Source organism: Cebus imitator, unplaced genomic scaffold (genome assembly GCF_001604975.1).
Source record: "Cebus imitator isolate Cc_AM_T3 unplaced genomic scaffold, Cebus_imitator-1.0 Scaffold579, whole genome shotgun sequence".
Taxonomy (NCBI): Eukaryota; Metazoa; Chordata; class Mammalia; order Primates; family Cebidae; genus Cebus; species Cebus imitator.
Genome location: NW_016107894.1, coordinates 911,937 through 938,753, shown reverse-complemented (window position 1 = coordinate 938,753; position 26,817 = coordinate 911,937). Strand labels below are relative to the sequence as shown.

Genomic DNA, 26,817 nt, shown 5'->3' with positions numbered 1-26,817 from the left:
GGAGTCTTGCTCTGTCACCCAGGCTGGAGCTTGGTGGTGCAGTCTCAGCTCATTGCAACCTCTGCCTCCTTGGTTCAAGCGATTCTCCTGCCTTAGCCTCCCAAGTAGTGGGGATTACAGGTGCGTGCCATGCCCAACTAATTATTTGTATTTTTAGTACACATGAGGTTTCACCATTTTGGCCAGACTGGTCTCGAACTCCTGACCTCCAGTAATTCATCTGCTTCAGCCTCCCAAAGTGCTGGATTACAGGCGTGAGCCACCATGCCTGGCCTTCTCTCCTTTCTTAACATATCCATTATACTTCTGTTTTTACTCTTTTTAGTGGTTGCTCTAGATTTTGCAATACAGATTTATAACTAATCCAAGTCCACTTTCAAATAACACTATACCACTTCAAAGATAATGTAAAGGTATTTCATTGTAATAAAATGATCCTAATGTCTCCTTCCTGTCCTTCATATCATTGTAGTCAGTCATATATATTTAGCATACATAAGCACATATATATGTATTTATATGCACAAAATAAATACATAAGCATACATAATTCAATATATTGTTGCTATTGTTTTTTTTTTTTTAATGGGTGAAAGAAATTTTAAAAACACACACATACGATAGAACACATAGTGAGACTGTAACCATTATTATTATTATTATTTTTCTAAGCATATGTCCCAAAGATCAAAGCTTATGAACCTAAACTATTTGACAAACAAAGCACTGATGACTGGTCTTGTGATTAGATTTAGTGAGCCTTTGTTTAATATTTGAGAAAAGAATAGTTAAAAATTTAGTATGTTTTATATATATATATATATATATATATATATATATATTTTTTTTTTTCTTTCAGTTCTTGTGCAACAGTTCTCTGATTTAAGCAGTATGTAAGAGGATTAGTCACTCACATTAGAGGCCTACCTGTTTTTGTTTTTGTTTTTATTCTTAGAAGTTATTTATTTATTTATTTATTTTAAGAAAGAGAGAAAGGAAGAAAGAGAAAGAATAAAAAAAAAGAAAGAAAAAGTGAAGGAGAGGAAGAATGAATGTTGCTGTTGTTTTGAGCAAACTGTTATCTATTAGATCAATTAAGCATAAAAAAAAAGAATAATTTGTTATGTTGCCTACACTTTTTCCTTCTTCAATGCAGATCTGGGTTTCTGCCCTGTATTATTTTCTTTCTCTCCAAAGAACTTTTAACATGTTTTGCAAGAGAAGTTTATGGCCAAAAAATTACCCCAGTTTTTGTCTGAGAAAGTCTATTTCTCCTTCACTTTTGAAGGATAATTTTGTGGGGTGCAGAATCTAGGTTGGTGGGTTTTTCCTTCTAACTCCTTAATATTTCACTTTGCCTGTTTTAAAATAGGGTGATTTTTGTATTTGTTCATTTGTTTAAGTTTCTTATAAATTCTGAATATTAGATCTTTGTAGAATACATAGTTTGCAAATAATTTCTCCCATTCTGTAGGTTGTCTGTTTCCTCTGTTGGTAGTTTCTTTTGCTTTGTGAGTTCTTTTATGTGTGTGTGTGTGTGTGTGTGTGTGTGTGTGTGTGTGTGTGTATATATATATATATATATATATGTTTTATTGTGTTTTAGGTTTTGGGGTACATGTGAAGAACATGCATGATTGTTGCACAGGTACACACATGGCAGTGTGGTTTGCTGCCTTCCTCCCTATCACCTATATCTGGCATTTCTCCTCATGTTATCCCTCCCCAACTCCCCACAGACTATCCCTCTATCCCTGCCCTATTTCTCCCCACAGACTCCAGTGTGTGATGCTCCCCTCCCTGTGTCCATGTGTTCTCATTGTTCAACACCCGCCTCTGAGTGAGAACATGCGGTGTTTGATTTTCTGTTCTTGTGTCAGTTTGCTGAGAATGATGGTTTCCAGGTTCATCCATGTCCCTACAAAGGACACAAACTCATCATTTTTGATGGCTGCATAGTATTGCATGGTGTATATGTGCCACATTTTCCCTGTCCAGTCTATCATCGATGGGCATTTGGGTTGGTTCCAAGTCTTTGTTATTGTAAACAATGCCGCGATGAACATTCGTGTGCATGTGTCCTTATAATAGAACGATTTATAATCCTTTGGATATATACCCAGTAATGGGATTGCTGGGTCAAATGGAATTTCTATTTCTAGGTCCTTGAGGAATCACCACACTGTCTTCCACAATGGTTGAACTAATTTACACTCCCACCAACAGTGTAGAAGTATTCCTATTTCTCCACATCTTCTCCAGCATCTGTTGTCTCCCGATTTTTAAATCACCATTCTAACTGGCATGAGATGATATCTCAATGTAATTTTGATTTGCATTTCTCTAATGGCCAGTGATGATGAGCATTTTTTCATATGTTTGTTGACCTCATGTATGTCTTCTTTTGAAAAGTGTCTGTTCATATCCTTCGCCCATTTTTGAATGGGCTTGTTTTTTTCTTGTAAATCTGTTTTAGTTCTTTGTAGATTCTGAATTTTAGCCCTTTGTCAGATGGGGAGAATGCAAAACTTTTTTCCCATTCTGTTGGTTGCCGATTCACTCTAATCGTTATTTCTTTTGCTGTGCAGAAGCTCTGGAGTTTAATTAGGTCTCATTGGTCTGTTTTGGCTTTTGTTGCCAATGCTTTTGGTATTTTAGTCATGAAGTCCTTGCCTGTGCCTATGTCCTGAACAGTTTTGCCTAGATTTTCTTCAAGTTTTTCATGGTGTTAGGTCTTATGTTTAAGTCTTTAATCCATCTGGAGTTAATTTTAGTATAAGGTGTCAGGAATGGGTCCAGTTTCTGCTTTCTGCACATGGCTAGCCAGTTTTCCCAACACCATTTATTAAACAGGGAATCCTTTCCCCATTGCTTGTTTTTGTCTGGTTTGTCAAAGATCAGATGGTTGCAGATGTGTGGTGTTGCATCCAAGGCCTCTGTTCTGTTCCATTGGTCTCTGTTTTGGTACCAGTACCATGCTGTTTTGATTACTGTAACCTTGTAGTATAGTTTGAAGTCAGGTAGTGTGATGCCTCCCGCTTTGTTCTTTTTGCCTAGAATTGACTTGGCTATGCAGGCTCTCTTTTGGTTCCATATGAAGTTTAAGGTGGTTTTTTCCAGTTCTGTGAAGAAGGTCATTGGTAGCTTGATGGGGATAGCATTGAATCTGTAAATAACTTTGGGCAGTATGGCCATTTTCATGATATTGATTCTTCCTAACCATGAGCATGGAATGTTTCTCCATCTGTGTCCTCTCTTACTTCCTTGAGCAGTGGTTTGTAGTTCTCCTTGAAGAGGTCCTTTACATTCTTTGTTAGTTGCATTCCTAGGTATTTTATTCTCTTTGTAGCAATTGTGAATGGCAGTTCGTTCTTGATATGGTTCTCTTTAAGTCTGTTATGGGTATATAGGAATGCTTGTGACTTCTGCACATTGATTTTGTATCCTGAGACTTTGCTGAAGTTGCTTATCAGTTTCAGGAGAATTTGGGCTGAGATGATGGGGTCTTCTAAATATATAATCATGTCGTCTGCAAATAGAGACAATTTGACTTCTCCCTTTCCTAATTGAATACACTTTATTTGTTTTTCTTGCCTGACTGCTCTGGCTAGAACTTCCAATATTATATTGAATAAGAGTGATCAAAGATGGCATCCTTGTCTAGTGCGAGATTCCAAAGGGAATGCTTCCAGTTTTTGCCCATTGAGTATGATATTGGCTGTGGGTTTGTTGTAAATAGCTTTACTATTTTGAGATATGTTACATCAATACCTAGTTTATTGAGAGTTTTTAGCATAAATGGCTTTTGAATTTTGTCAAAGGCCTTCTCTGCATCAATTGAGATAATCATGTGGTTTTTGTCTTTGGTTCTGTTTATGTGGTGAATTACGTTCACAGACTTGGGTATGTTCAACCAGCCTTGCATCCCGGTGATGAAACCTACTCGATGGTGATGGATAAGGTTTTTGATGTGCTGTTGTAATCAGTTTGCCAGTATTTTATTGAAGATTTTTGCATCTATGTTCATCATGGATATTGGCCTGAAATTTTCTTTTTTTGTTGAGTCTCTGCCGGGTTTTGGTATTAAGATGATGTTGGTCTCATAAAATGATTCAGAAAGGATTCCATCTTTTTGTATTGTTTGGAATAGTTTCAGAAGGAGTGGTACCAGGTCCTCTTTGTATTTCTGGTATATTTCGGCTGTGAACCCATCTGGTCCTGGGCTTCTTTTGGTTGGTAGGCTATTAATTGCTGCCTCAACTTCAGACCTTGTTATTGGTCTGTTCAGGGTTTGGACTTCTTCCTGGTTTAGGCTTGGGTGGATGCAAGTGTCCTGTAATTTATCTATTTCTTCCAGGTTTACTGGTTTATGGGCATAGATTTGTTTGTAGTAATCTGTCATGGTGGTTTCTTTAGTTCAAATGGATCCTACCTGTCAAGTTTTGTTATTGTTACAGTTGCTTCTGGGGACTTAGCCAAAAAGCCTTTGCCAAGGCCAATGTCAGGAAAGGTATATCCTAGGTTTTCTTCTAGGACTTTTTACTTTGAGTTCTTACAGTAAGTCTTTAATTCATCTTGAGTTAATTTTTGTATGTGGAGCAAGATAGGAGTCTAGTTTCAATCTTTTGCATATAGCTAGCAAGTTATCCCAGCACCATTTATTGAATAGGGAAACCTTTCCCCATTTCTTAACTTTTGTTGACTTTTCTCAAAGATCAGATGTTTATGGGTGTGCAGTTTTATTTCTGTGTTCTCTAACCTGTTCCATTTGTCCAATGTCTTTTTTGTGCCAGTGCTGTGCTGTTTTTGGTTATAGTTGCTTTATAGTATAGTTTGAAGTTGGGTGATGTGATACTTTGTTCTATTTTGCTTACAACTACTTTGGATGTTTGAGTTCTTTTTTGGTTCCATATGAATTTTAGAATTGTTTTTTCTAATTCTGTGGAAAGTTACTTTGGTAGTTTGATAGGAATAGTGTTGAATCTGTAAATTGCTTTGGGTAGTATGGCCATTTTAACAATACTGATTCTTCCAATCCATGAGCATGGAATGTTTTAACATTTATTTATGTCATCTCTAATTTCTTTCAGCAATGTTTTATAGTTCTCCTTGCAGAGATCTTTTACCTCCTTGGTTAGCTGTATTCCTAGGTGTTTCATTATTTTTTGTTCTTTTTTGGTGGCTATTTTATATGCGCTTATGTTCTTGATTTGACTCTCAGCTACAACATTATTAGTATATAGAAATGCTACTGATTTTTGTACGTTAGTTTTGTATCCTGAAACTTCATTGAAGTTGTTTGTCAGTTCTAGGAGCCTTTTGGTGGAATCTTTAGGGCTTTCTAGGTATAGAATCATGTTGTTAGCAAAGAGAGATAGTTTGACTTCTTTTCCTATTTGGATGCTTTTTATTTCTTTCTGTTTCCTGATTCCTCTTGCTAGGATTTCCAATACTATGTTGAATAGGAGTGGTGAGAGTGGGCATCCTTGTCTTATTCCAGTTCTCATGGGAAATTATTCTAGCTTTTGCTCATTCAGTATGATGTTGGCTGTGGGTTTGTCATAGATGGCCGTTATTTTTATTTTTATTTTTGAGATGGAGTTTTGCACTTTTTTCCCAGGTTGGGGCGCTGTGGTGCATTCTCAGCTCACTGCAGCCTCCACCTTCCGGATTTAAGCAATTCTCCTGCCTCAGCCTCCCGAGTAGCTGGGATTACAGGCATGTGCCACCATGCTCAGCTAATTTGTATTTTTAGTGGAGACAGGGTTTCTTCATGTTGGTCAGGCTGGTCTCAAACTCCCTACCTCAGGTGATCTGCCCGCCTTGGCCTCCCAAAGTGCTGAGATTACAGGAATGAGCCACTGTGCCCAGCCATAGATGTGTTGTTTTGAGATATGTTCTTTTGATACCTAGTCTGTTGAGGGTTTTTATCATGAAGGGATGTTGGATTTTATTGAAAAAAATTTTCTGCATCTATTGAGATGACTATATGGTTTTTGTTTTTTATTTCATCTATGTGGTGAATCACGTTTATTGATTTGCATGTATTGAACCAACAGTGCATCCCAGGAATAAAGCCTACTTGATCTCGGTGATTAACTTTTGGATGTGATGCTGGATTCGGTTTGCTACTATTGTGTTGAGGATTTTTGTGTCTGTGTTCATCAGGGATATTGGCCTGAAGTTTTCTCTTTTTGTTGTATTTCTCTAAAATTTTAGTATCCGGGTAGTGCAGGCTTCATAGAATGAGTTAGGGAGGAGCCACTCATCCTCATTTAAAAAAAAATAGTTTCAGTAGGATTGGTATCAGTTATTTGTGCAGCTGGTAGAATTGGGCTGTGAATCGGTCTGGTGCAGAGGATTTTTTTGTTGATAGGTTTTTTATTACTGATTGAATTTTGAATCTTGTTGTTGGTCTGTTCAGGTTTTCCCTTTCTTCCTGGTTTAATCTTAAGAGTTTGTGTGTTTCCAGGAATGTATTCATTTCCTCTAGATTTTCTAATGTGTGTGCTTAGAGGTGTTCATAATAATCTCTGAGGATCTTTTGTATTTCTACGGGATCAGTTGTCATCCTTGTTATTTCTGATTGTGCTTTTTTGGATTTACTCTTTTTTTTTCCCCCTTTCGGTAATCTAGCTAGTGGCCTATCAATCTTGTTTATTCTTTCAACAAATTAGCTCTTTATTTCATTGATCGTTTGTATGGATTTTTGTGTCTCAGTTTTGTTCGAATCTTGTCTGATTTTAGTTAGTTATTTTATTTTGCTAGCTTTGGGATTAGTTCTTTTTTTTTTTCTATTTCTTCTAGGCAAGATGTTAGATTGTTAATTTAAGATGTTTCTGACTTCTTGAATAAGGCATTTAGTGCCGTAAACTTTCTTATTGCTTTAACTGCAACCCAAATATTTTGGTAAGTTGTGTCTCTGTTTTCATTAATTTCAATGAATTTTTAAATTTCCTGCTTAATTTCATTTTTCACACGAGTTATTCAGGAACAGGTTAATTTTCATGTATTTTTATAGTTTTGATGGATCTTTGTGGAATTGATTTCTATTTTTATTGCACTGTGGTCTCAGAGTGCTAGGTTTTGATTTTTTTAATTTATTGAGACTTGCTTTATGACCTAGGATGTGGTAAGTCTTAGAATATGTTCCATGTTCAGATAAGAAGAATGTATATTCTGTGGTTATTAGGTGGAGTATTCTTCAGATGTCTATTAGATCAAATCAATAGTCCCAAATTTCTTTGTTAGTTTTCTGCCTTGATGATTTGTCTAATGCTGTCAATGGGGTGTTGAAGTCTCCCACTATTAGCGTCTTTGTTATTCACTTCATAGGTCAAGAAGAACTTGTTTTATGAATTTGGATGTTTCATTGTTGGGTGCATATATATTTAGGATAGTTAAGTGTTACTGCATTGAAACCGTTATCATTATGTAATGCCCTTCTTTGCCCTTCTTGATGGTTGTTAGATTAAATTCTGTTTTATCTGATATAAGAAAACCCAGCTTTAGGCTGGGTGCAGGGGCTCAGGCCTATAATCCCAGCACTTTGGAGGCCAAGGTGGGTGGATCACCTGAGGTCAGGAGTTCAATACCAGCCTGGCCAACATGGTGAAACGCCATCTCTACAAAAAGATACAAAAAAGTTAGCCAGGCATGGTGGCATGCAACCGTAATCCAAGCCACTCAGGAAGCTGAGGCAGGAGAATTGCTTGCACCTGGGAGGCAGAGGTTGCAGTGAGCCAAGATCCGCCATTGTACTCCAGCCTGGGCAATAAGAGTGAAACTCTGTCTCTGGGAAAAAAAAAAAAAGGAAGAAAGAAAGAATACAAAGCTAATGTTTAATCTTTGTGGAGATTGGGTTTCACTATTGCCTAGGCTGGTCTTGAACTTCTGGGCTCAAGTGATCCTCCCACCTTGACTTCGCAAAGTGTTGGGATACAGGGATGAGCTACTGTGCCTGGCTAATTTTTTTGTTGTTCCTCTATAGGTAAGACTTGTTTTTCTTTCCCCTCTAGCTTCATTCGGAATTTTTTCATTTTTCCAAACTGCTCCTTTGGAGTCAAAAGCGTTTCTTTATCTTTGATGGTTTAAAATAATATGTGTAGATGTAGGTTTTTGGCTTTTTTTTTTTTTTTTTTTTTTTGCATTTATCTCACCTGGGGTTTTCTGAATTTCCTGGATCTCTGGTTTGGTGTTTCACATTAACTTGGGGAAATTCTTAGTCATTGATTCATGTAGTTATCTGTTGCTTTCTCTCTTTCCCTTGTGGTGTTCCCATTGTGTATGTATTTGTTACATCTTTTATAGTTGTCCCTTAATCCTCTCTTTTGTTTTGTTGTTTGTTTTCTTTCTTTGTCTGTCTTTGTCCTCTTTGATTTTCTCTTTTGGAGATTTGTGTAGATATATCCTCAAGCTTAGATACTTTTTTTTTTCTCAGCTGTGTCCAGTCTATTCACAAGCCCGTAAAAGGCTTTCATCATTTCTATTACAGTGTTCTTGTGTTTCCCTTTGGTTCTTTCTTAGGATTTTCATCTCTGCTTACATTACCTACCTCTTCTTGCATGGTGTCAACTTTATCCATTAGAGCCCTGAGCATATTATTCAATGTTGTTTTAAATTCCTGATCTGATTATTTCAACATCTCTGCCATGTTTGGCTCTGATATTTGCTTTTTCTATTCAAATTGTGTTTTTTTGCCTTCTAGTGTTCCTTGCATATTTTTCTTGATAGCTATACATAATGTACTGCATAAAACAACTGCTAAAAATAGACTCTTAGTAACGTGGTAAGAAGGGGAGAGAGGGGAAGCATTCCATAGTCCTATGATTTGTTCTCAGTATTTTAGTGTGCCTTTACCTCTGGACTATGAACTTTATAAGTGCTTCTAGTCCTCCCACACCCCATTGGGTGGGACAGGATGGTTAGAATGGGTTGCATTTGGATATTTCCTCTCCTTCAGATCAATTAAGCTTCAATAAAACCCCAGGCCAGTCATGGTGGCTAATGCCTGTAATTCCAACACTTTGGGAGGCTGAGTTGGACAGATTGCTTGAGCACAGGAGATTGAGATCAGCCTGGGCAATGTGGTGAAATCCCGCTTCTACAAAAAATACAAAAAATTATCTGGGCATGGTGGTATGCATCTGAGTCCCAGCTACTCAGAAGGCTGGGAGGTGAGAAGATCACTTGAGCCCCGAAGGTCAAGGCTGCAGTGAGCTATGATTGTGCCACTGCACTCCAGCCTGGGCAACAAAATGACACCCTGCTTGAAAAAATAAAAAAAATTAAAATAAAAAATAAATAAATAAAACAAACTCCAACAGGTTAGGTGTAGTTAACTTGTTTCTCCTGAGGGTAGACCTTGTTAGGAAGAACAGAATGTTGTGGCATATTTTAAAATGGTTCCTTTTCTCTTCCCCCTACTGGAAGCATGAGGGAATTTTTCTCCTATATATGCTGTGAAAAATTAGTCCAACTCCTAAAGGTAAAACTCACAAAAGCATGATTTCTGTCTAATAGTTCTGTAAATTTCAGAGAGCATACCTATGCCTAGGTACCCCTGAAATTTTAAAGTCTTGGACTTGTTGACACCTAGCCTCCAGCAACCTGTCAGTTGCGATTCAGGGTTTTCTACTCTGGCAGTGGTTCCTGTGGATGTTTCTGCTCTTGTATGTCATGACTCTCTGTGTTCGCCCATCTCTCTTTCCAATTTTGGTGGCAACAGTTTGCTCTAAGAAGAGTTGATTTTTTCACTTGTTCGGCTTTATACTTGTTGATAGAATGGTGTGGCAGCTTCCATGTGCCTCACTTGTGGAACTGGAAGTCCCTTCCCCTAATTTTTTATTATGAAAAATTTAAACACCAAAATAGAATTATATAATGAAACATTCATGTATTCAAAGCTCAGTCTTAATAAGTATTAGCATTTTGGCCAATATTGTTGCAAATATATACTATTCCTAATACATTTTTTCTCCACATTTCTGGAGTACTTTAAAAAAATTGTAGCCATCATATAATTTTTTGAGTATGTATCTCTGTCTAACAAATGGGGGCTCCTTTGTTTTTGTAATGAAAATATTCTTTATAGATAAATCTACTTTGTTTTATAGATTTGTGTTCCTAGTTCCTAGTAAGAGAATGTGTGAAGTTGGGGTATGGGGTGTTTGATTTATGAAAATTTGGCAGACATTACTTTGCCTGTGAGAGCTTCATTGATGATTGATGATTTTGTGAATCCATTAACTTGTTTTTTGTTTTGTTTTGTTTTTGTTTCAGTTTTGAGACAGGGTCTTGTTTTGTCACCCAGGCTGGAGCGTAGTCTCGGCTCACTGCAACCTCTGCCTCCTGGGTTCAAGTGATCCTCCTGCCTCAGCCTCCCTAGTAGCTGGGACTACAGGCTTGTGCCACCATGCCTGGCTAATTTTTGTATTTTTAGTAGGGACAGAATTTCACCATGTTGGACAAGCTGGTCTTGAACTTGTGACCTCAGGGGATCCACCTGCCTTGGCCTCCCAGAGTACTGGGATTACAAATGTGAGCCCCTGAGCCTGGCCCCATTAACTTGTACTTACTAAAGCATAGAAAGTTTTGGCCATTTATCCATTGCCACAAAAAAAAAAAAAAAAAAAAGAAGTGTATGAAAGTTTTTATGTAAGAATGAATTAGAAGTAGCTGTGTTAAGCATTAGGGAAATGTGTGGTATCTGTATTTTGAAAAGTGAAATAACAGGTTGTAGAATTTCCTTAGGTGACCAGTTTTAAGAATGGATTGGATGGAGACTCATTGGAGAGGAAACCCGTGTTCTCAGATTTTCCTTTTTTAATTAATGGACTTTCTTTTTCTTTTTTTAGACATGTTCTCATTCTGTTGCTTAGGCTGGAGTACAGTGGCACAATTATGGCTAACTGCAACCTTGAACTCTTGGGCTCAGGCAATACTTCTGTCTCAGCCTCTTGAGAAACTGGGACTTCAGGTGCATGGCACTATGCCCAACTAATTTTTTTAAAAAGAATTTTGTAGAGATGGAGTTTTGCTATTTTGCCCAGGCTGGTCTTGAACTCTGGGCCTCACGCAGTCTTCTTGTCTTGGCCTCCAAAAGTGGTGAGAATATAGGCGCGAGGCACTGTATCTGGACCTGGACTTTACTTTTTAGAACTGTTTTAGGTTTACACAAAATTGAGTAGAAAATGTAAAGTTTCTGTGTACAGACTCCCTATCCAGTGTTTACTATTATTAACACCTTGCATTCTTGTGATACAGTTGTTACAATTGATGAACCAATATTGATAGGTTTTTTTTTTTGTCTGTTTGTTTTTGCTTTTGTTTTCTGAGACAGAGTTTCACCCTGTTGCCCGGGCTGGAGTTCAGTGGCCTGATCTTGGCTCACTGCAACCTCCGTCCTCCAGGTTCAAGCAATTCCCCTCCTTCAGCCTCTTGAATACCTAAGATTACACGTGTGTGCCACCACATCCGGCTGATTTTTGTATTTTTAGTAGAGACAGGGTTTTGCCATGTTGGCCAGGCTGATCTCGAACTCCGACCTCAGGAGATCCGCCTGCCTGGGCCATCCAAAGTGTTGGGATTACAGGTGAGAGCCACCGCACCCGGTCTTAGATTTTTATTAACTGAAGTCTGCAATTTACAGTAGGGGATTCTTTTCTTTCTTTTTCTTTTTTCATAAAAATATATTTTTTAAAGTAGAGACAAGGTCTCACTATGTTGAGAGCTTGAACTCCTGGCCTGAAATGATATCTTTGCCTTGGCCTCCTGAAATAATACCTTTCTTAATAATGTGAACACAATAGTATTAAAATCCTAACAAAATTAACCGTTACTTTATAATACCCTCTCATTTATCCAGTAGTTAATTTATCTCATTATCTCAAAAATATCATTTTACAGTTGGCTTTGTTCAAATTAGGATTAATATACAAGGCAGGCACATTGCTGTATATTTTGTTGTAATGTCACAGTTTGCTCTTCCCTGCTTTTTTTTTCCTTTGCCTTTCCATTTATTTGTTGAAGGAATGAAATTCTTAGTTTGATAAAATAGTCTAAAATCTGGATATGGCTGATTGCATCCTTGTGTGTCTTTTAACATGTTGTTCCATCCTTATTTTTTGCGAACTCCTAATTAGATCTAGAGGCTTAGTGAGATTCCTGCTGTTATTTTTGGGAAGAATACATCACCTAGATTCATTGTTTTCATTAGGGGTTGCAAAATGGTGGTTTTCCTAATTCTCTGATTCCTTCTAAATTCCTTAACTGGCTGGGTGCGGTGGGTCACACCTGTAATCCCAGTACTTTGGGAGGCCGAGGCAGGCATATCACAAGGTCAGGAGTTTGAGACCGGCCTGGCCAACATGGTGAAACCCCATCTCTACTAAAAATGCAAAAATTAGCCAGGTGTGGTGATGCATGCCTGTAATCCCAGCTACCGGGGACGCTGAGGCAGGAGAATTGCTTGAACCCAGGAAGTGTATGTTACAGTGAGCCAAGATCGTGCCACTGTACTCCAGGCCTGGTGACAGAGCAAGACTCCATCTTGGGTGAAAAAAAAATAATAATAAATAAATAAATAAATTCATTAACTGAAATTATTCTACAGAGTAGAATGTTATTCTATCATTTGTTTCCCCTGAAATATAGTTAGTATAGGAGTTTTCTTCTCTTATTGATCAATTTTCAGAATAATAAGTTGTGCTCTTATATGACCGGTGATTTGTTTTTTGTTTTGAGTATCATTATGAACTTAACACTTTTTTCTATATTTTATTTTAAACCATTTAAGTCATTATCCTTTTGAAACTAAAATTTCCTATCTTTGACTAGTAGAAGCCCTTTCACATTGGTTTCTGTGTTCTTCTTGTATAACTTCAATATTCTTTGATGTCATCCTTGTTTTTTGGCACAGCAGAGTATTTCAGATTTTCGGTAAACTTTTTCTATGCCATATTCAGAATCAGGAACCCTGTTTCTCCTAGTAAATGTGTTTCCTTATATTGGGAAACAATTGAGACTACGATATGACCACTAGGGTACTAATTGCTATTGGGCAAACACACTTCTCTCGATACGTTTTAATAAGGACTGTATTTTACCTTGTTTATTATCTTGTGTACTTTTCAACTTGTGGTGTGGTACTTAAGAAATTTTAAATTTTCAGGAGGCTGAGGCAGGAGAATCACTTGAACCCAAGAGGCCAGAGGTTGCAGTGAGCCAAGATTGTGCCATTGCTCTCCAGCCTGGGTGACAAGAGTGTGAGAATCTGTCTCAAAAATAAATAAATAAATAAATAAATTTGTATTCTCTTTTAAATTGCAGGCCTCTTAAAAGGCAGATATTATGTATATTTAAACTTTTATATTATGCATACTGACAAAATAATAGCACAGCGTTTCTTCATTTCAGTGATAGCATACATTTGTAAATTGATGTGGGAAGATAGGATAACATACCTCTTCCGTTTCTGGTTATTTACTTCATAAACTTTATTGTTGATTTTTTTATGAGTAAGAAAAATAAATTTTGAGGTTCTGGAATAATTTGCCAAAAAGTGCTATAAATACTTGTTGTTACTCACCTTTGGAATGACTAGGGCTCAGAGTCCCAAGACCGTGTCATAATAAAGATTCAATTCCTTGTTATAATGGAGGACAGTCCCCTGGATCTTCCAGAAAATTTTCATTTGGTTTAAGGAATTGAGGTTTTCTTTGTTTTTCTTTTTAAACTCTTGCATATAGTTTGGTCTAATGTTTTAGGAATTCAGAATATTGTAAAATTCCTATTATAGTAAGTCCTCAGTTAAGTCTCAGTAGGTAGTTGGAAACTGCAAAGTGAAACGATGAATACAAAACCAATTCTTTTTCCTCACCAATGTTATGACAAAATGACTTTGAACTCAATAAGGGTTTTTGAGGACCAAATTATGTTACATGTTGTTTTACTAAAAGCACCTCTCAATGACATTAAAAGAGGACTTGCTGTAATTATACTTAATACAGTGTATCGTTTTATCAAAGGAAGTCTTCTTAGGATCTTTAAAAGTCTATACATTGTTTTCTGGCTTCTAATTGGTATGTAAATATTTACTTGAACACAACAAAATCTTTTTCTTTTAAAAGTATTCTGTGGCTCATGCCTATAATCCTAGCACGTTGGGAAGCCAAGGCAGGAGGATCACTTGAGGCCAGGAGTATGAGATCAGCCTGAGCAACATAGTGAGAAACNAAAAAAAAAAAAAAAAAAAAGCCAAGTATCATGATGTGTGCCTGTGAACCCAGCTACGTAGGAGGCCAAGGTGGGAGGATTACTTGAGCCCAGGAGGTCAAGGCTCCAGTGAGCCATAATTATGCCACTGCATTCTAATCTGGGTGACAGAGTGATACCCTGCGTCTAAGTAAATAAATAAGTAAAAATATTCCATAGATCTGATTTGTCATTCTTTTTTTTTTTTTTGGAGGGGGGATGGAGTCTCAAACTATTGCCCAGGCTGGAGTGCAGTGGTGCCATCTCGGCTCCCTGCAACCTCTACCTCCTGGGTTCGTATGATTCTTCTGCCTCAGCCTCCCGAATAGCTGGGATTACAGGCATGCTCATTTATTCTTATGTGTGTTCTCTTCATAGTATGTTCAATCTGATGAAGATGATTATATTTAAAAATCACTACTTAAGTCAGTGATTGAATAGAAATTGTTTGGCTCTTCTGTCCCATTTTAGCTCCTTACTTTATGCTGTGAGTGATCAGCATTATCTCTTGTACTTTTTCATTTTTCAGTGCACCAACCTGAGTAGAACTGATGTTTTTCTGTTTATTCCCTTGGATGAAAAGGTAATTCATTGAAGGATTATTTAATTATTTTAAATTTTTCTCCTTTATGTCCCCTAAAGTGAGTGGAGGTGCAACTAATACTGAAAAAAAAAAATGTAGAATAAATGTCATTGTTTGATAACAAAACAAGCTTGTTCTCAGGTGAGATATTTGGGAATTAATTTGTCTTGCCTCGTATAAACACAGGAAAAACTACATTTTTCCTTATAGGTCATGAAGAGGAAATGATTTTGTTTTGATTTTCAGGGATTTTTTTCTTTTTTACGCTGAAATGTTGGTCCTGGATTTTATTTTTGCCTTTTAGGCTGCAGAGCACAAGCTGAGAGTTGGGAAGGAGGGTTACTATTACAGGAGAGCAGCTGCACCTGTTACACCTTCCCTGCTTGAAGTCTCCAGCTACTGCTGCAAAGTATGACTACTCCTTTTTCCCAGTCATAAGAATAGAAGAAATATGTAATTTGTGGATTAGACTGCTGGTTTATCCAGTATAGAAGACCGAAAATTGCTCCACAGGGACCTTTTGTGGGAGAGCAAAATAGTTACATACTGGGACCTGAAAAATTAGAGATACATCCTTACCCTTCATTATATCCTTTAACCTTATGTAAACATATAATTTACTCTTTTGCTTATTTTATCCTGTGCATTTTTGCTTGTCCTTGCTGATGTTCATTGTTCCATCAAAGGGGGTATGGAGGTCTCTGAGAACTTCACCTGTTGAGTATGTTCATTTTAACATTTTTCTCCTTGGAAGATGTAACATTATCTGTAGGCTTGGGGATTCATTTATTCATTAACTCTGCTTTTGTTTAGAAAAATGACACATATTATTTTAAGGAGGAGAGGTCTATTTCCTTGAAATGGAATAGAATATATGTGTATTTTCCTAAAAACGTATGTACATATTTATGTATGATCTCTATATAAATTGATATATAAATATATAAAGTATATAAAAATATGCTATCTCTATATATAAATATATAAAGAACATTTAGAATCACATATAACTCAGGAAGCCCCTGAGGTGATTAGAATCAGAGGGTTTAGGGAAGGAGAAGATATTTTACTTTATCCCTTTATACCCATTATATTGTAATGTAATTAAAAGCTATTTTATGTTGTGAACTTAATGTATACATAGCTGGTAATGGCTGGGCGCTGTGGCCATGCCTATAATCCCAGCACTTTGGGAGGCTGAGGTGGGATCACTTGAGGTCAGGAGTTCGAGACAAGTCTGGCCAACGTAGTGAAACACTGTATCTACTAACAGTACAAAAATTAGCTGGATGTGCTGGCGCACACCTGTAGTTCAGATACTTCGGAGGCTGAGCTAGGAGAATTGCTTGAACCCAGGATGTGAATGTTGCAGTGAGCCAAGATCGCATCACTGTACTCCAGCCTGGGTGACAGAGTAAAACTTCATTTAATAAAAACAGTTGGTAATATCTTATGTGTGGGGAGATCTATAGTAGTGTTTGAGTGCTAAGGCTATGGTAGAACAGTGCTACTGAATGTTAGACTCATTCATACTTTATCTTGTTTTAATATAATTCATAGATAACTGATATCCAGTTCATGCATAAAGCCTCCTTCCATTTCACTAATAAACCTTTTTAAGAGTGTAAATGGTCACAGTAAGAAACTTAAAAATCAGCACAACAGAATAAAGTGAGAAGTAAGTTTCCTTTAAGCCCCTCACTTTCTTCTCCACGGTTAACCACTTGTTACCAGTTTCCTGTGTATTTTCCGGAAATGTTCTATGCATATTATAATCAACTCTATGTAATCAGCGTGTAGATATATATACACGCACATATATAAAATCATATGTCTAACATAATATATATAATCTGTTTACATATATATGCATATATAAAATCTCCCTTATCCTCCTTCCCCAACAACATATGGAATCAAACTATATATGCTGTTCTTCAACTCAATGTGTCCCTTCAATTCAGTCACTTAGGTTCATTTTCTATTCACCTTAATGTTTTGCAGCAAGAGTGATCCTTCAGACATACCAAACAGTTGTTTCACTCCCCAACCTTTGCTAAAAACTGTTTATAGTCTTCTTTTTCTCATATGAAGTCCACATACCTTAACATGGCATACAAAACATGGAACTGACCTTTGCCTGCTTCTTCTGCTTCTTTTATAGAAAATGTTGAGCTTATACCCAGAGTGCCAGTCATCCTGAAGTGTTTTCAGTTTCTTAAGGCTTACAGGCTCTCACCTGCAAACTGCTTCCTTTTTCTCACACTTTGGATAATACCTGCTTTTTTTTTCCTTCTTTTAAAAAACATATAGTAGTCCTAATATTTATAAAAATCCACAGGTAAAACAAGATTCAAAGACATGAAGCAAAGTGCAATTAAGAACTTCACTTTTTTTTTGCATACATGTAATGTCCAAAGGTATATATGCTTTTAAAAAAATGTGATTCTGCTAACTTGCTTTTTCCCTCTGCCTCAATAAGATAATTACAGGATTTATTTTTAATTTTTAAAAATCAACGTCATACAAGTAGTTTAAAATAATCAGTTCTACAAAGTTTGTTACCAAAAACTGTAGTCCAGGTTCTGGTTCCAGATAAGATGGCATAAGCACACTTCATGTCTCTCCTACTTGAATGCTGCTAAAAACCTGGGCAAAATTCTTAAAGTGGCTATTTGAGGATTCTGAAAAGTAAATTGTAGGGACAGACTGTGGAAGAAGACCAGAATTGAAAGTACCATTGAACCAGCAGTGAGTTTGCCATTTTTTTCTTCCAGTATGCCCCAGCCTGAATTTAATGTATCCTGGAACTTGGAAGTGAGCATTGACATGGACAGAAAATGCATCAAGAGAAGCCTTCTAGTTCTGACTCAAGGAGGAGGAAAGGGGTCTCCTAATGCCCAGAGAAAGCATGGAAATCCTACATCTTTCTCTCTTTTTTTATTTTCTTTATTCTCTTATACCCAGGCCTCAAAACAGTTCTTGATAGTGGCTGCAGTGGCCTTAATGGGGGCAGGCAAGAGCCTAAAATAGAGAGAATTCTTCCTCTCAGATTGGAGGAGCTGTGGTCTGAAAAAAGTTGGGCAAATCCCTAACTGCTTTTTTTCTCCCTTTGCTGTTGCCCTTGCCTGATGTGAGCACAGTCATGGAAAGCACTCTGCAGAGTGCTGTTAATAAAACCCCAGAGTTCTACTGGAAGACTGGAAAAGGGGAGCCCCAGTGAAATGAAAGATTGTAGAAGAGGGAGGAACTTGGGAAACTGACCACCTAAAGTTGCTTGTGGACTCTTGAGCTGACCTCCAAGCTGTGCATGCATAGGTCTGATCCTAAACAGCATATATGGACTTTGAGAATTGAATTATGGAATAGACCACTACCTACATCCCAAACTGGAAATTATGTGGGGTTACTTATGGAACACATTAAATATAACTGCAAAAGTTTTGCAAACTGAACTGTCATTAGAAATACAACCTACAGAAGGCTGGTCAGAACTTGAAGCATGAACTCAACTGGGCCAATGACTGGCTAAAGCAAAAATACCAATATTCATGGTGGGACTTGAATAAGACCTAGAGTCTCATGATATAATATTCAAAATGTCTAGAATACAACCTAGAATCACCCTGCTTAAAAAGAATCGGAAACATCTGAACTCACGTAGAAAAAGATAGAATATAGATACCAATGCCAGGATCATACAGATATTAAAATTATATCAAAGAGACTTTAAATCAGATTAAGACTTTGCTCCAGGAATGAGCAGGAAGACAGACAGTCTTAGCAAGGGAATAGAATATATTAAGAACAATGAAATGGAACATTTAGACCCAGGATGTGCAATAACAGACATAAAAAACTCAATGTATTCAATAGCAGAATGGACATGGTAGATGAAAGAGTCACTGAACTTGAAAACAGATCAATAGAAATGATCTAACCTGAACAACAAAGGAAAAACATGTAAAAGAATAAATAGAGCCTCAGTGACCTATGAGTAATACCAAAACATCTAACATTTGTGTCATCAGCAACCCAGAATAAGAAGAGACTGAGTTTGATGCAGCAAAGATATATAAAGAAATAATGACATACAGACTTAAAAGGAGTAAATAAAACTGTTCCTGTTTGTGGATGACATGATTTGTCAATATAGAAAATCCCAATAATCTATAAAAACTTCCTAAAATAAATGAGTTTAGCAAGCGATACAAGATCAGGCCACAAAAAGCAACCATATTTCCGTGTACTAGAAATGAACAATTGAGAACTGAATTTTTTGAAAATTTCAATAGCTCTGAAAAAATGAAATATGTAGGTTATAAATGCAACAAAGTATATGCAGGAGTTTTATGCTGAAAACTTTATAAAACCCTGATTAAAGAAATACAAGAAGATTTAAATAAATGGAGAGGCATACCATATTCATGAATTGGAAGGTTCACTATAGTAAAGATATTGATTCTCCCCAAATTGATTTATAGATTTAATGAAATAATAATAAAAATCCCAGTAGTACTTTTTGTAGTTATAGAGAAGCTGATTCTGAAGTTAATATTGAAAGGCAAAGGACCTAGAGTAGCAAAAACGATGTTGGAAAAGAAGAATAATGTTGGAAAAAAATTAAACTACATAGAGAATAGACTTTAAATGTTCTTCTCATTAGAAATGTTGTGTTTGTGAGGCATGCTGTTAGTTTGATTGAGCCATTCCACAGCGTATACATGTCTTCAAAGCATCATGTTTATACAATAAATATATATAATTTCAGTCAATTAAAAAATGCATAGTGAGATCACCATCTCTACAAACTAATTTAAAAAAAAAAAAAAAAGGCTCAACGTGGTGGTACATGCCTATAGTCCTCTGCTGTTTGGGAGGCTGAAATGGGAGGATTGCCAGAGTCCAGGAGTTTGAGTGCACTATGATTGTGCCACAGTACTACAACCTAGGTGACAGAGTGAGATCCTGTCTAAAAATATAAAATATAAGCAAAAAAAAAGAAAAATCAAACTATATGATTTTAAAACTTAGTACAGAACTAGGATAATCAAGACAGTGGTATTGGCAAAGGCATAGACATATAGATCAAATGAAATAAAATAGTTTTTGGACATAGGCTAACCCATACAAAGAAGGCCAATAATAATCTACAAAGTTGCAAAGGCAATTCAGTGGAAAATGAACAGTCTTGGTGTTGGAACTATTGGGCATCCTTATAAAAAAATAATGAACCTCTGCCTAAACCACACACATACAAAAATTTACTTAAGGTGTATCACTCATCTGAATGTGAGAGATAAAGCTGTAAAACTTTTAGAAGAAAACATGGAGAAGATCTTTGTAACTTGAGTTTAGGCAAGAAGCTTGTCAGATGACAACAAAAGCATGATTCATAAAATAAAAAGATTGATAATTTGGATTTCATTAGGTTAAAAACTTTGCTTGCAAAAGACATTATGAAGAAAATGAAAGACAAGTTACAAGGTGGAAGAAAAATATTTGCAAATCACCTGTAAAGGACTTATTTTCAGAATGCATAAAGCGCTCTGAAAACTCAACAATAAGATAACAGTTTAATTAAAAATATTTAATAAGCTTTTACAGGTACTTAAAAGAAGAAATAGAGTGTAAAATGAGTTCATGAGATGTTTAACATAACTAAACATTAGGAGAATGCACAGTGAGATACCACTGCACACCATTAGAATGGCTTAAACTGTGCTGACTGACTGGCTGCTGATTGGGGCTCCCTTGATCCCCCCCTCCGCCTTGGGTTTGATTAATGTGCTAGAATGACTCACAGAACTCAGGGAAACATGTTTACATATTGCAAAGGATACAGATGAACAGCTGGATGAAGAGATGGATAAGGGTAAGATATTGGGGAGTTGGGGGGAGCTTCTGTGCCCTCTCTGGGTAGGCCACCCTCCCAGCGCTTCCACTCATTCAGCAAACCAGAAGCTCATAAATCTCATTGTTCAAGAGTCTTTATAGAGGTTAATCTCTACCCTTTCCACTCACGTTTCCTTGAAGTTGGTGGGTAAGACTGAAAGTTCCAGCTCTCTCTTCTAAGCACTTAGTCTTTCTGGTGACTGGTCCCATCTGATTATACAGGGGCTTCCCACAGTTATGTGACTAACATAAACTCAGGTGTTATCAAAAGAGTCATAAATAACAAAAGATATTTCTATCACTCAGAAAATTCCACAGATTTTAGAAACTAGGTAACAAGTAGGAGGGACAGAGACTAAATTTATTTCATATTATAGTTGGCTGTTCCTGTCAGTGAGTTCCACATCCATGCATTCCACATTTGTGGATGCAGTCAACCACAGATTGAAAATCTTAGGAAAATGGCCGGGCACAGTGGCTCACACCTGTAATCTCAGCCCTTTGGGAGGCTGACGTGGGTGGATTATTTGAGATCAGGAGTTCGAGACCAGCCTGCCTTCATGGTGAAACTCTGTCTCTACTAAAAATACAAAAATCAGCCAGGCATGGTGGTACATGCCTGTAATCCCCACTTCTTGGGAGGCTGAAGCACGAGAATTCTTTGAACCGGGGAGGCGGAGGTTGCAGTGAGATGAGATTGCACCACTGCACTCCAGCCTGGGTGACAGAACAAGACTTTGTCTCAAAAAATATATATATATATTGCCTCTGTACTAAACATATAGACTTTTTTTTCTATTATTTTTTACTAAACAATCAATATGGCAACTATTTACAGAACATTTATGTTGTAGTAGGTATCATAAGTAATCTGGAGATTATTTAAAATATAGTCATGCATCACACAACAGCATTTTGTTCAGTGACAGTGGTCCCATGAGATTATAATGCTGTGTTTTTAGGGTACAGCACATAAATACTTACCATTGTGTTATAACTGTCTACAGTATGTAGTACAGTGACATGTCATACAGGTTTGTAGCCTAGGAGCAACAGGCTATACCATATAGCCTAGGCATATAGTAGCCTATACCATCTAGGTTTTTGTAAGCACACCCTGTGATGTTCGCACAGTGACTGAATCACCCAAGGATGCATTTCTCAGAATATGTTCCTATTGTTAAGTGAAGCCTGACTGTATATGGGAGGTGTGCATAGATTATGTGGAAATAGTACCCATTTTTTTCCTCTTTTTTTTTTTTTCGAGACAGAGTCTCCCTCTGTTGCCTAGACTGGAGTGCAGTGGGGCGATGTCTGCTCACTGCAACCTCCGCCTTCTAGGTTCAAGTGATTCTTTTGCCTCAGCCTCCCAGGTAGCTGGAATTACAGGCACCTCCCACCACATCCAACTAATTTTTGTACTTCTAGTAGAGACAGGGTTTCACAGGGTTGGCCAGGCTGGTCTCAAACTCCTGACCACAGGTGATCCACCCACCTCAGCCTCTCAAAGTGCTGGGATTACAGGCGTGAGCCACTGCGCCCACCAAGTACCCCTTTTTATATCAGAGATTTGAGCATTGGTTGACTTTGGTATCCAAGGAAGGTCTTGAAACCAGTCCCTCATGGATACCAAGGGACAATTGTATACCACAGTGGCATATAAAGTTTTAGTACACTTTTCTTGTGTCCTCATATTCCCCACCTTAGCCCACCTTCACTCTTATCAAGCCCCCTAGCCTGTTAACTCTATTAGTTATCTATCACATGTACTTAAATCCTTTATGATTTTGTGGGTGACCCTTCTTTTAGAATACTCTTCTCATAAATATGTAAAATCTAGTGATTTAATGTGCATGTGAAGTCTCATGAGCCCAATTTTTGAATCTTCTTTATATCCATAGCAGTTTATAATTTAGAACTCATACTGTATTACATTTTTTTGTTTACATATCTTGACTGTGAACTCTTTGAGGACATGGATCTTACTTAATTTATCTTGTATTTCTAGTGCCTAGTTTAGTACTTGGCATATAATAGGTCGTCCTTTTTTTGTTCTGTCACAGTTTTTTTTTCCCCTTTTAAATAATTATTGACAAGATGTTACTGGAGTTGAAAATCTGTTTCTGTCATTTCCAGGCATACTGGTTAAGAGCAAAGGCTCTGGAATTAAACTGCTTCATCATGTTCTGGTTTTAATTTTGGACAAAGTAACCTCCCTAAGCCTCTATTTCCGTATTTGAGAAATGGAGAATATAATAATACTTGTATTATTGGCGGGATTAAATGCATGTAGCATGCTTAGTATAGAGCCTGGCATAAGATGCTTGCATATTGTGTGTGCATATTATGCTTGCTTATTTATTTATTTAGTTATTTTGAGACAGGGTCTCACTCTGTCACCGAGGCAGGAGTCAGTGGCATGATCACTGCTCATTGCAGCCTTGACCTCCCAGGCTCAGCCAGGAGCCTTCCACCGCAGCTTCCTGAATAGTTGGAACTATAGGCATGTGTCCCCACACCTGGCTAATTTTTGTGTTTGTTGTAGGGATCGGGCCTTGCCATGTTGTCCAGGATGGTAACTTCTGGACTCGAGCAATCCTTCACCTCAGCTTTCCAAAGTGTTAGGATTATAGGCATGAGCCAGTGCGTCTGGCCCATATTATGCACATTTTATTAGCTATTATTACTTCTATTCATTTATTTATACATATTGATTGAGCATTTAACCACAAAACCCAGTCTTTACTGGGTATTTTGCCAGGTACTGTTACAGCCTAGCAAGTTTCTTGCCTGCTGCACAGAAAAAGCATATCCCTACACATAGGCCAAGCTGTGAGATGGTTGTTGCAGCAGAGAGTTTAATAATTGCAGTGTGGCTCAGTGACGATGATGTGTGATATTTCTCAAATCTTCCTTCCCAAGAATTTGGCGAGTAGGGTTTTTGAGGATAGGTTGGTAGTCAGGGGGATAGGGAATGGGCACTGCTGATTGGTTGAGTTGGGGATGAAATCACAGGAATATTTAAACTGTCTTCATGTGCTGAGTCATTTCCTGGGTGAAGGACACCTGGGTGGTGTCAGTTGGTCCACTGCAAAGTCTGAAAAATACCTCAAACACCAGTCTTAGGTTTCACAATAGCGATGTTATCAGTAGGGGCAATTGAGAAGTTGCAAATCTTATAACCACCAGCTGGTGACTCCTGAGTAGTAGGCAGTTACAAAAAGGCAAATTAGGAAACAATGACAAGTTATTATTAACAATACCTAAACCTTAACAGAATTCAGATCCCTACCATAATTCTGTTTGTGGTCTTTCATTAGTTTTACAATGGCAGTTTCTGTCCCCAAAGAGTTAATTTTGAGAAAGGGCTTTTATCATCCTTGCTTTAAAGTTGGAACTGTAAACTAAGTTCCTCCCATAGTCAGCTTGGCCTGTGTGTCAGGATGAGCAAAAGCAGTTAGCTTATGAGGTTAAAAGCAAGATGGAGTCAGCTATGTTAGATGTCTCTCACTGTTACAGTTTTTGCAAAAGTGTTTTCAGTACCAGAACAAGATAGATAAGGTCCCTGTACTCATGGAGTGATACTTCACTGTGTAGTTATTATAAAAGTTTTAACACTTGCTATAAGTGGTAGTGAAGAATTACTGTTCCAATTTAATTGAAGTTCCTTTGTGCTTCCAAAAATTTGTATATTTTTATTGAACTAACTTTATTTAGTAGTTTCATTATTTGCATATATGTGTAAAATGGAAGAGCAGTAACACACTATGCCATGAAGTATAAATAAGAACTCATAAAAGCAATGAAGATGTACTTATGAATCCTAGAATATTTGCTGCTGGCTTTGTGTTTTGATTATTCAGTAAATGGATCTACAGTTTATTTAATTTCTACATTTTTTTCTTTTTAAAAGTAAGGTGGTTTTAGTATGAAGATAAATTTTGTTTTGGTATAACTTTGGAGTTCAATTTTAAAAGAAGCATTCTAACAGGAGTTGGATTTAATATGATCTGTTCCACAGTGGGTAGGTCAGTGCAAACTTGCCTCAAGTCTAAGGAAGCTGAGAGGCCAAAGACAGTGGCTGAAATATCCAGTTCCTCAGAAAGAAATATTTGAGTCTTAGAAGCAGCAGCCATGTCTATGGCTCAGGCAGTAGCAAGACAAGATGGTGGAGTCCCACACTATTGTCACCCACACCCAGGACTTAAATACCGTATGTATCCCCTTGAGGTATACGTGCTTCAAGGGGGATGTGTAGGACAATTGAAGTATAATTATGTCAAGGTTTTTTTTTTTTTTTTTTTTGTCATAAGGGCAGGATTTGTGGTAAGTATGTGCTCTTACACAAGGAACAGTAGATAAACTGGACCTCTTAGAGGCTTTCCTGGAACTGGGGTTAATTGAAAGTCAATATGGCAGATTAGTATCCAAGATGGAGTTGTTTTGGCCTCCACATGGTGTTTTACTTTTAGATAATTGAAATGTCTTACTAGAGATACTGTATTTAAATGTTACATGATAGAAAAGGAGAGTCTTAGGGAATGGGTAATACAAGGAAAACACTATGTAACTTATTTTTTATTGTTTCTTTGAAGCTGAGGACAAGAGTAAGTTGCTAATTGACCATCATTTTATCCTTTCATTCTTATGACAGGATAGATAATAGATAACACAGTTTTGCAAATATATGTAAAATATTTTAAGTGGTCAACATGTACTGTGTACACTGCCCCTGGCCAAGAATATTTTTTTTTAAATTGTATTCTCCATTGTACCCATTCTTGCTAGCTTATAACCCCCTTTTTAAACAAAAACATAGAGAATGAAAGAGCAATGTTGTAACTGATAGATAACACAGGTGTGAAAAAATGAGTCTTTTTTTTTTTTTTTTTTTTAAGGGAAGGGGTCTTGCTGTGTTGCCCAGGCTGGTCTCAAACTCCTGGCCTCAAGCAATCCTCCCACCTTAGCCTCCCAAGTAGCTGGGATTATAGGTGAAGCCACTGCACCTGGCTTTGCTGAGTCTTAGTCATATTTATATTTGAAGTCAGTTAGGAGGCAAATTTTTTTTCTGAGTGTTTCATCAGTCTGCCAAATCTTCATCTTCAAGCTTTGGCCTGTTACTGTTCCTTACTTTCAAGCAAGCTCCTTCAAAGGCTGTCTGCCCTCATATTTCATATTCCATTTACTCTTTAACCCATTATAAACTGCCTTCTGCCCCTTGACTCACTAATGACTTCCTGTTTATATTAGTACTTCTCAGCCTTTCTGTATACTTGTCAGTGTCCACTTCCATCTTCATGAAATGTTCTTCTCCCTTGGTTTTGTGTGATACCCCTCTCTCGGTTTCCTCCAATCTTTCAGGCTATTGCTCTATTTCCTTGAGGGACTTTCGTTTTCCCTCATGCTTTGAATGTTGGATTTTCTAGAGTGGGCATGTTGGATCACGCCTATAATCCCAGCACTTTGGGAGGTTGAGGTGGGAGGATTGCTTGAGCCCAGAGTTTGACACCAGCCTTGGTAAGATAATGAGACCCTGTCTTAAAAATAATAATAATGTTACATTTTCCAAATTATGTGCTTAAGTTTCTTCTTATATTTTATTCTTTCACTTGTCAATCTTCCATCTATTGTCCATGAACTAATGGTTCCTCACTAATGCATCTGGAGCTCTGCCTTTTGGTCTCCGCAGCAGGCCTGAACTTACAATGTCTATTGAACTCAATTGATTGTCCTCAAAGTCAGCATTTTAATATTCCTTAAAATCTATACAACCTACTGTATTCTCTTACTTTGGCACAACTTTTCACTTAATTTTACCAATTCTAGTAAAAAAACTCCATCTTTAGTATCGGTCAGATTTATCTTTTTTTATCTTTCTCTAATCCCCGTATTCTTTCTCCTGGCTATTGTAACTGTCCCCAGAGTGAGCTTCTCTACTAGACTCCCCTTTGTAGTCTGCCCTCCTCATTACCACCACAGTGTTTAGTATGTTATTCTTTATCTTAAAATCTTTTTGTTACTTCTCATTACCCTGCAGTAGTTTTCAAATATCTATCCATGCCCTACCTGCTTTAGGATCATTTAAA

The 26,817-nt window shown here is 37.2% G+C and overlaps 1 protein-coding gene across 5 annotated transcripts in view; it reads left to right on the top strand.

Annotated features, from left to right (window-relative positions):
- Positions 1–26,817, top strand: part of TTBK2 (tau tubulin kinase 2) — a 175,525-nt gene that overhangs the window by 50,963 nt on the left and 97,745 nt on the right. Inside the window, exons 2-3 of one of the 5 annotated variants that reach the window (XM_017516320.2) lie at positions 14,783–14,836; positions 17,614–20,711. The exons of 3 other annotated variants lie outside the window; for them this stretch is intronic. In XM_017516320.2, the coding sequence (XP_017371809.1) occupies positions 20,702–20,711 (10 nt within the window). In that variant the 5' untranslated portion in view covers positions 14,783–14,836; positions 17,614–20,701. The remainder of the gene's footprint in view (positions 1–14,782; positions 14,837–17,613; positions 20,712–26,817) is intronic. One more of the 5 variants, XM_037734171.1, reaches the window with a different exon arrangement.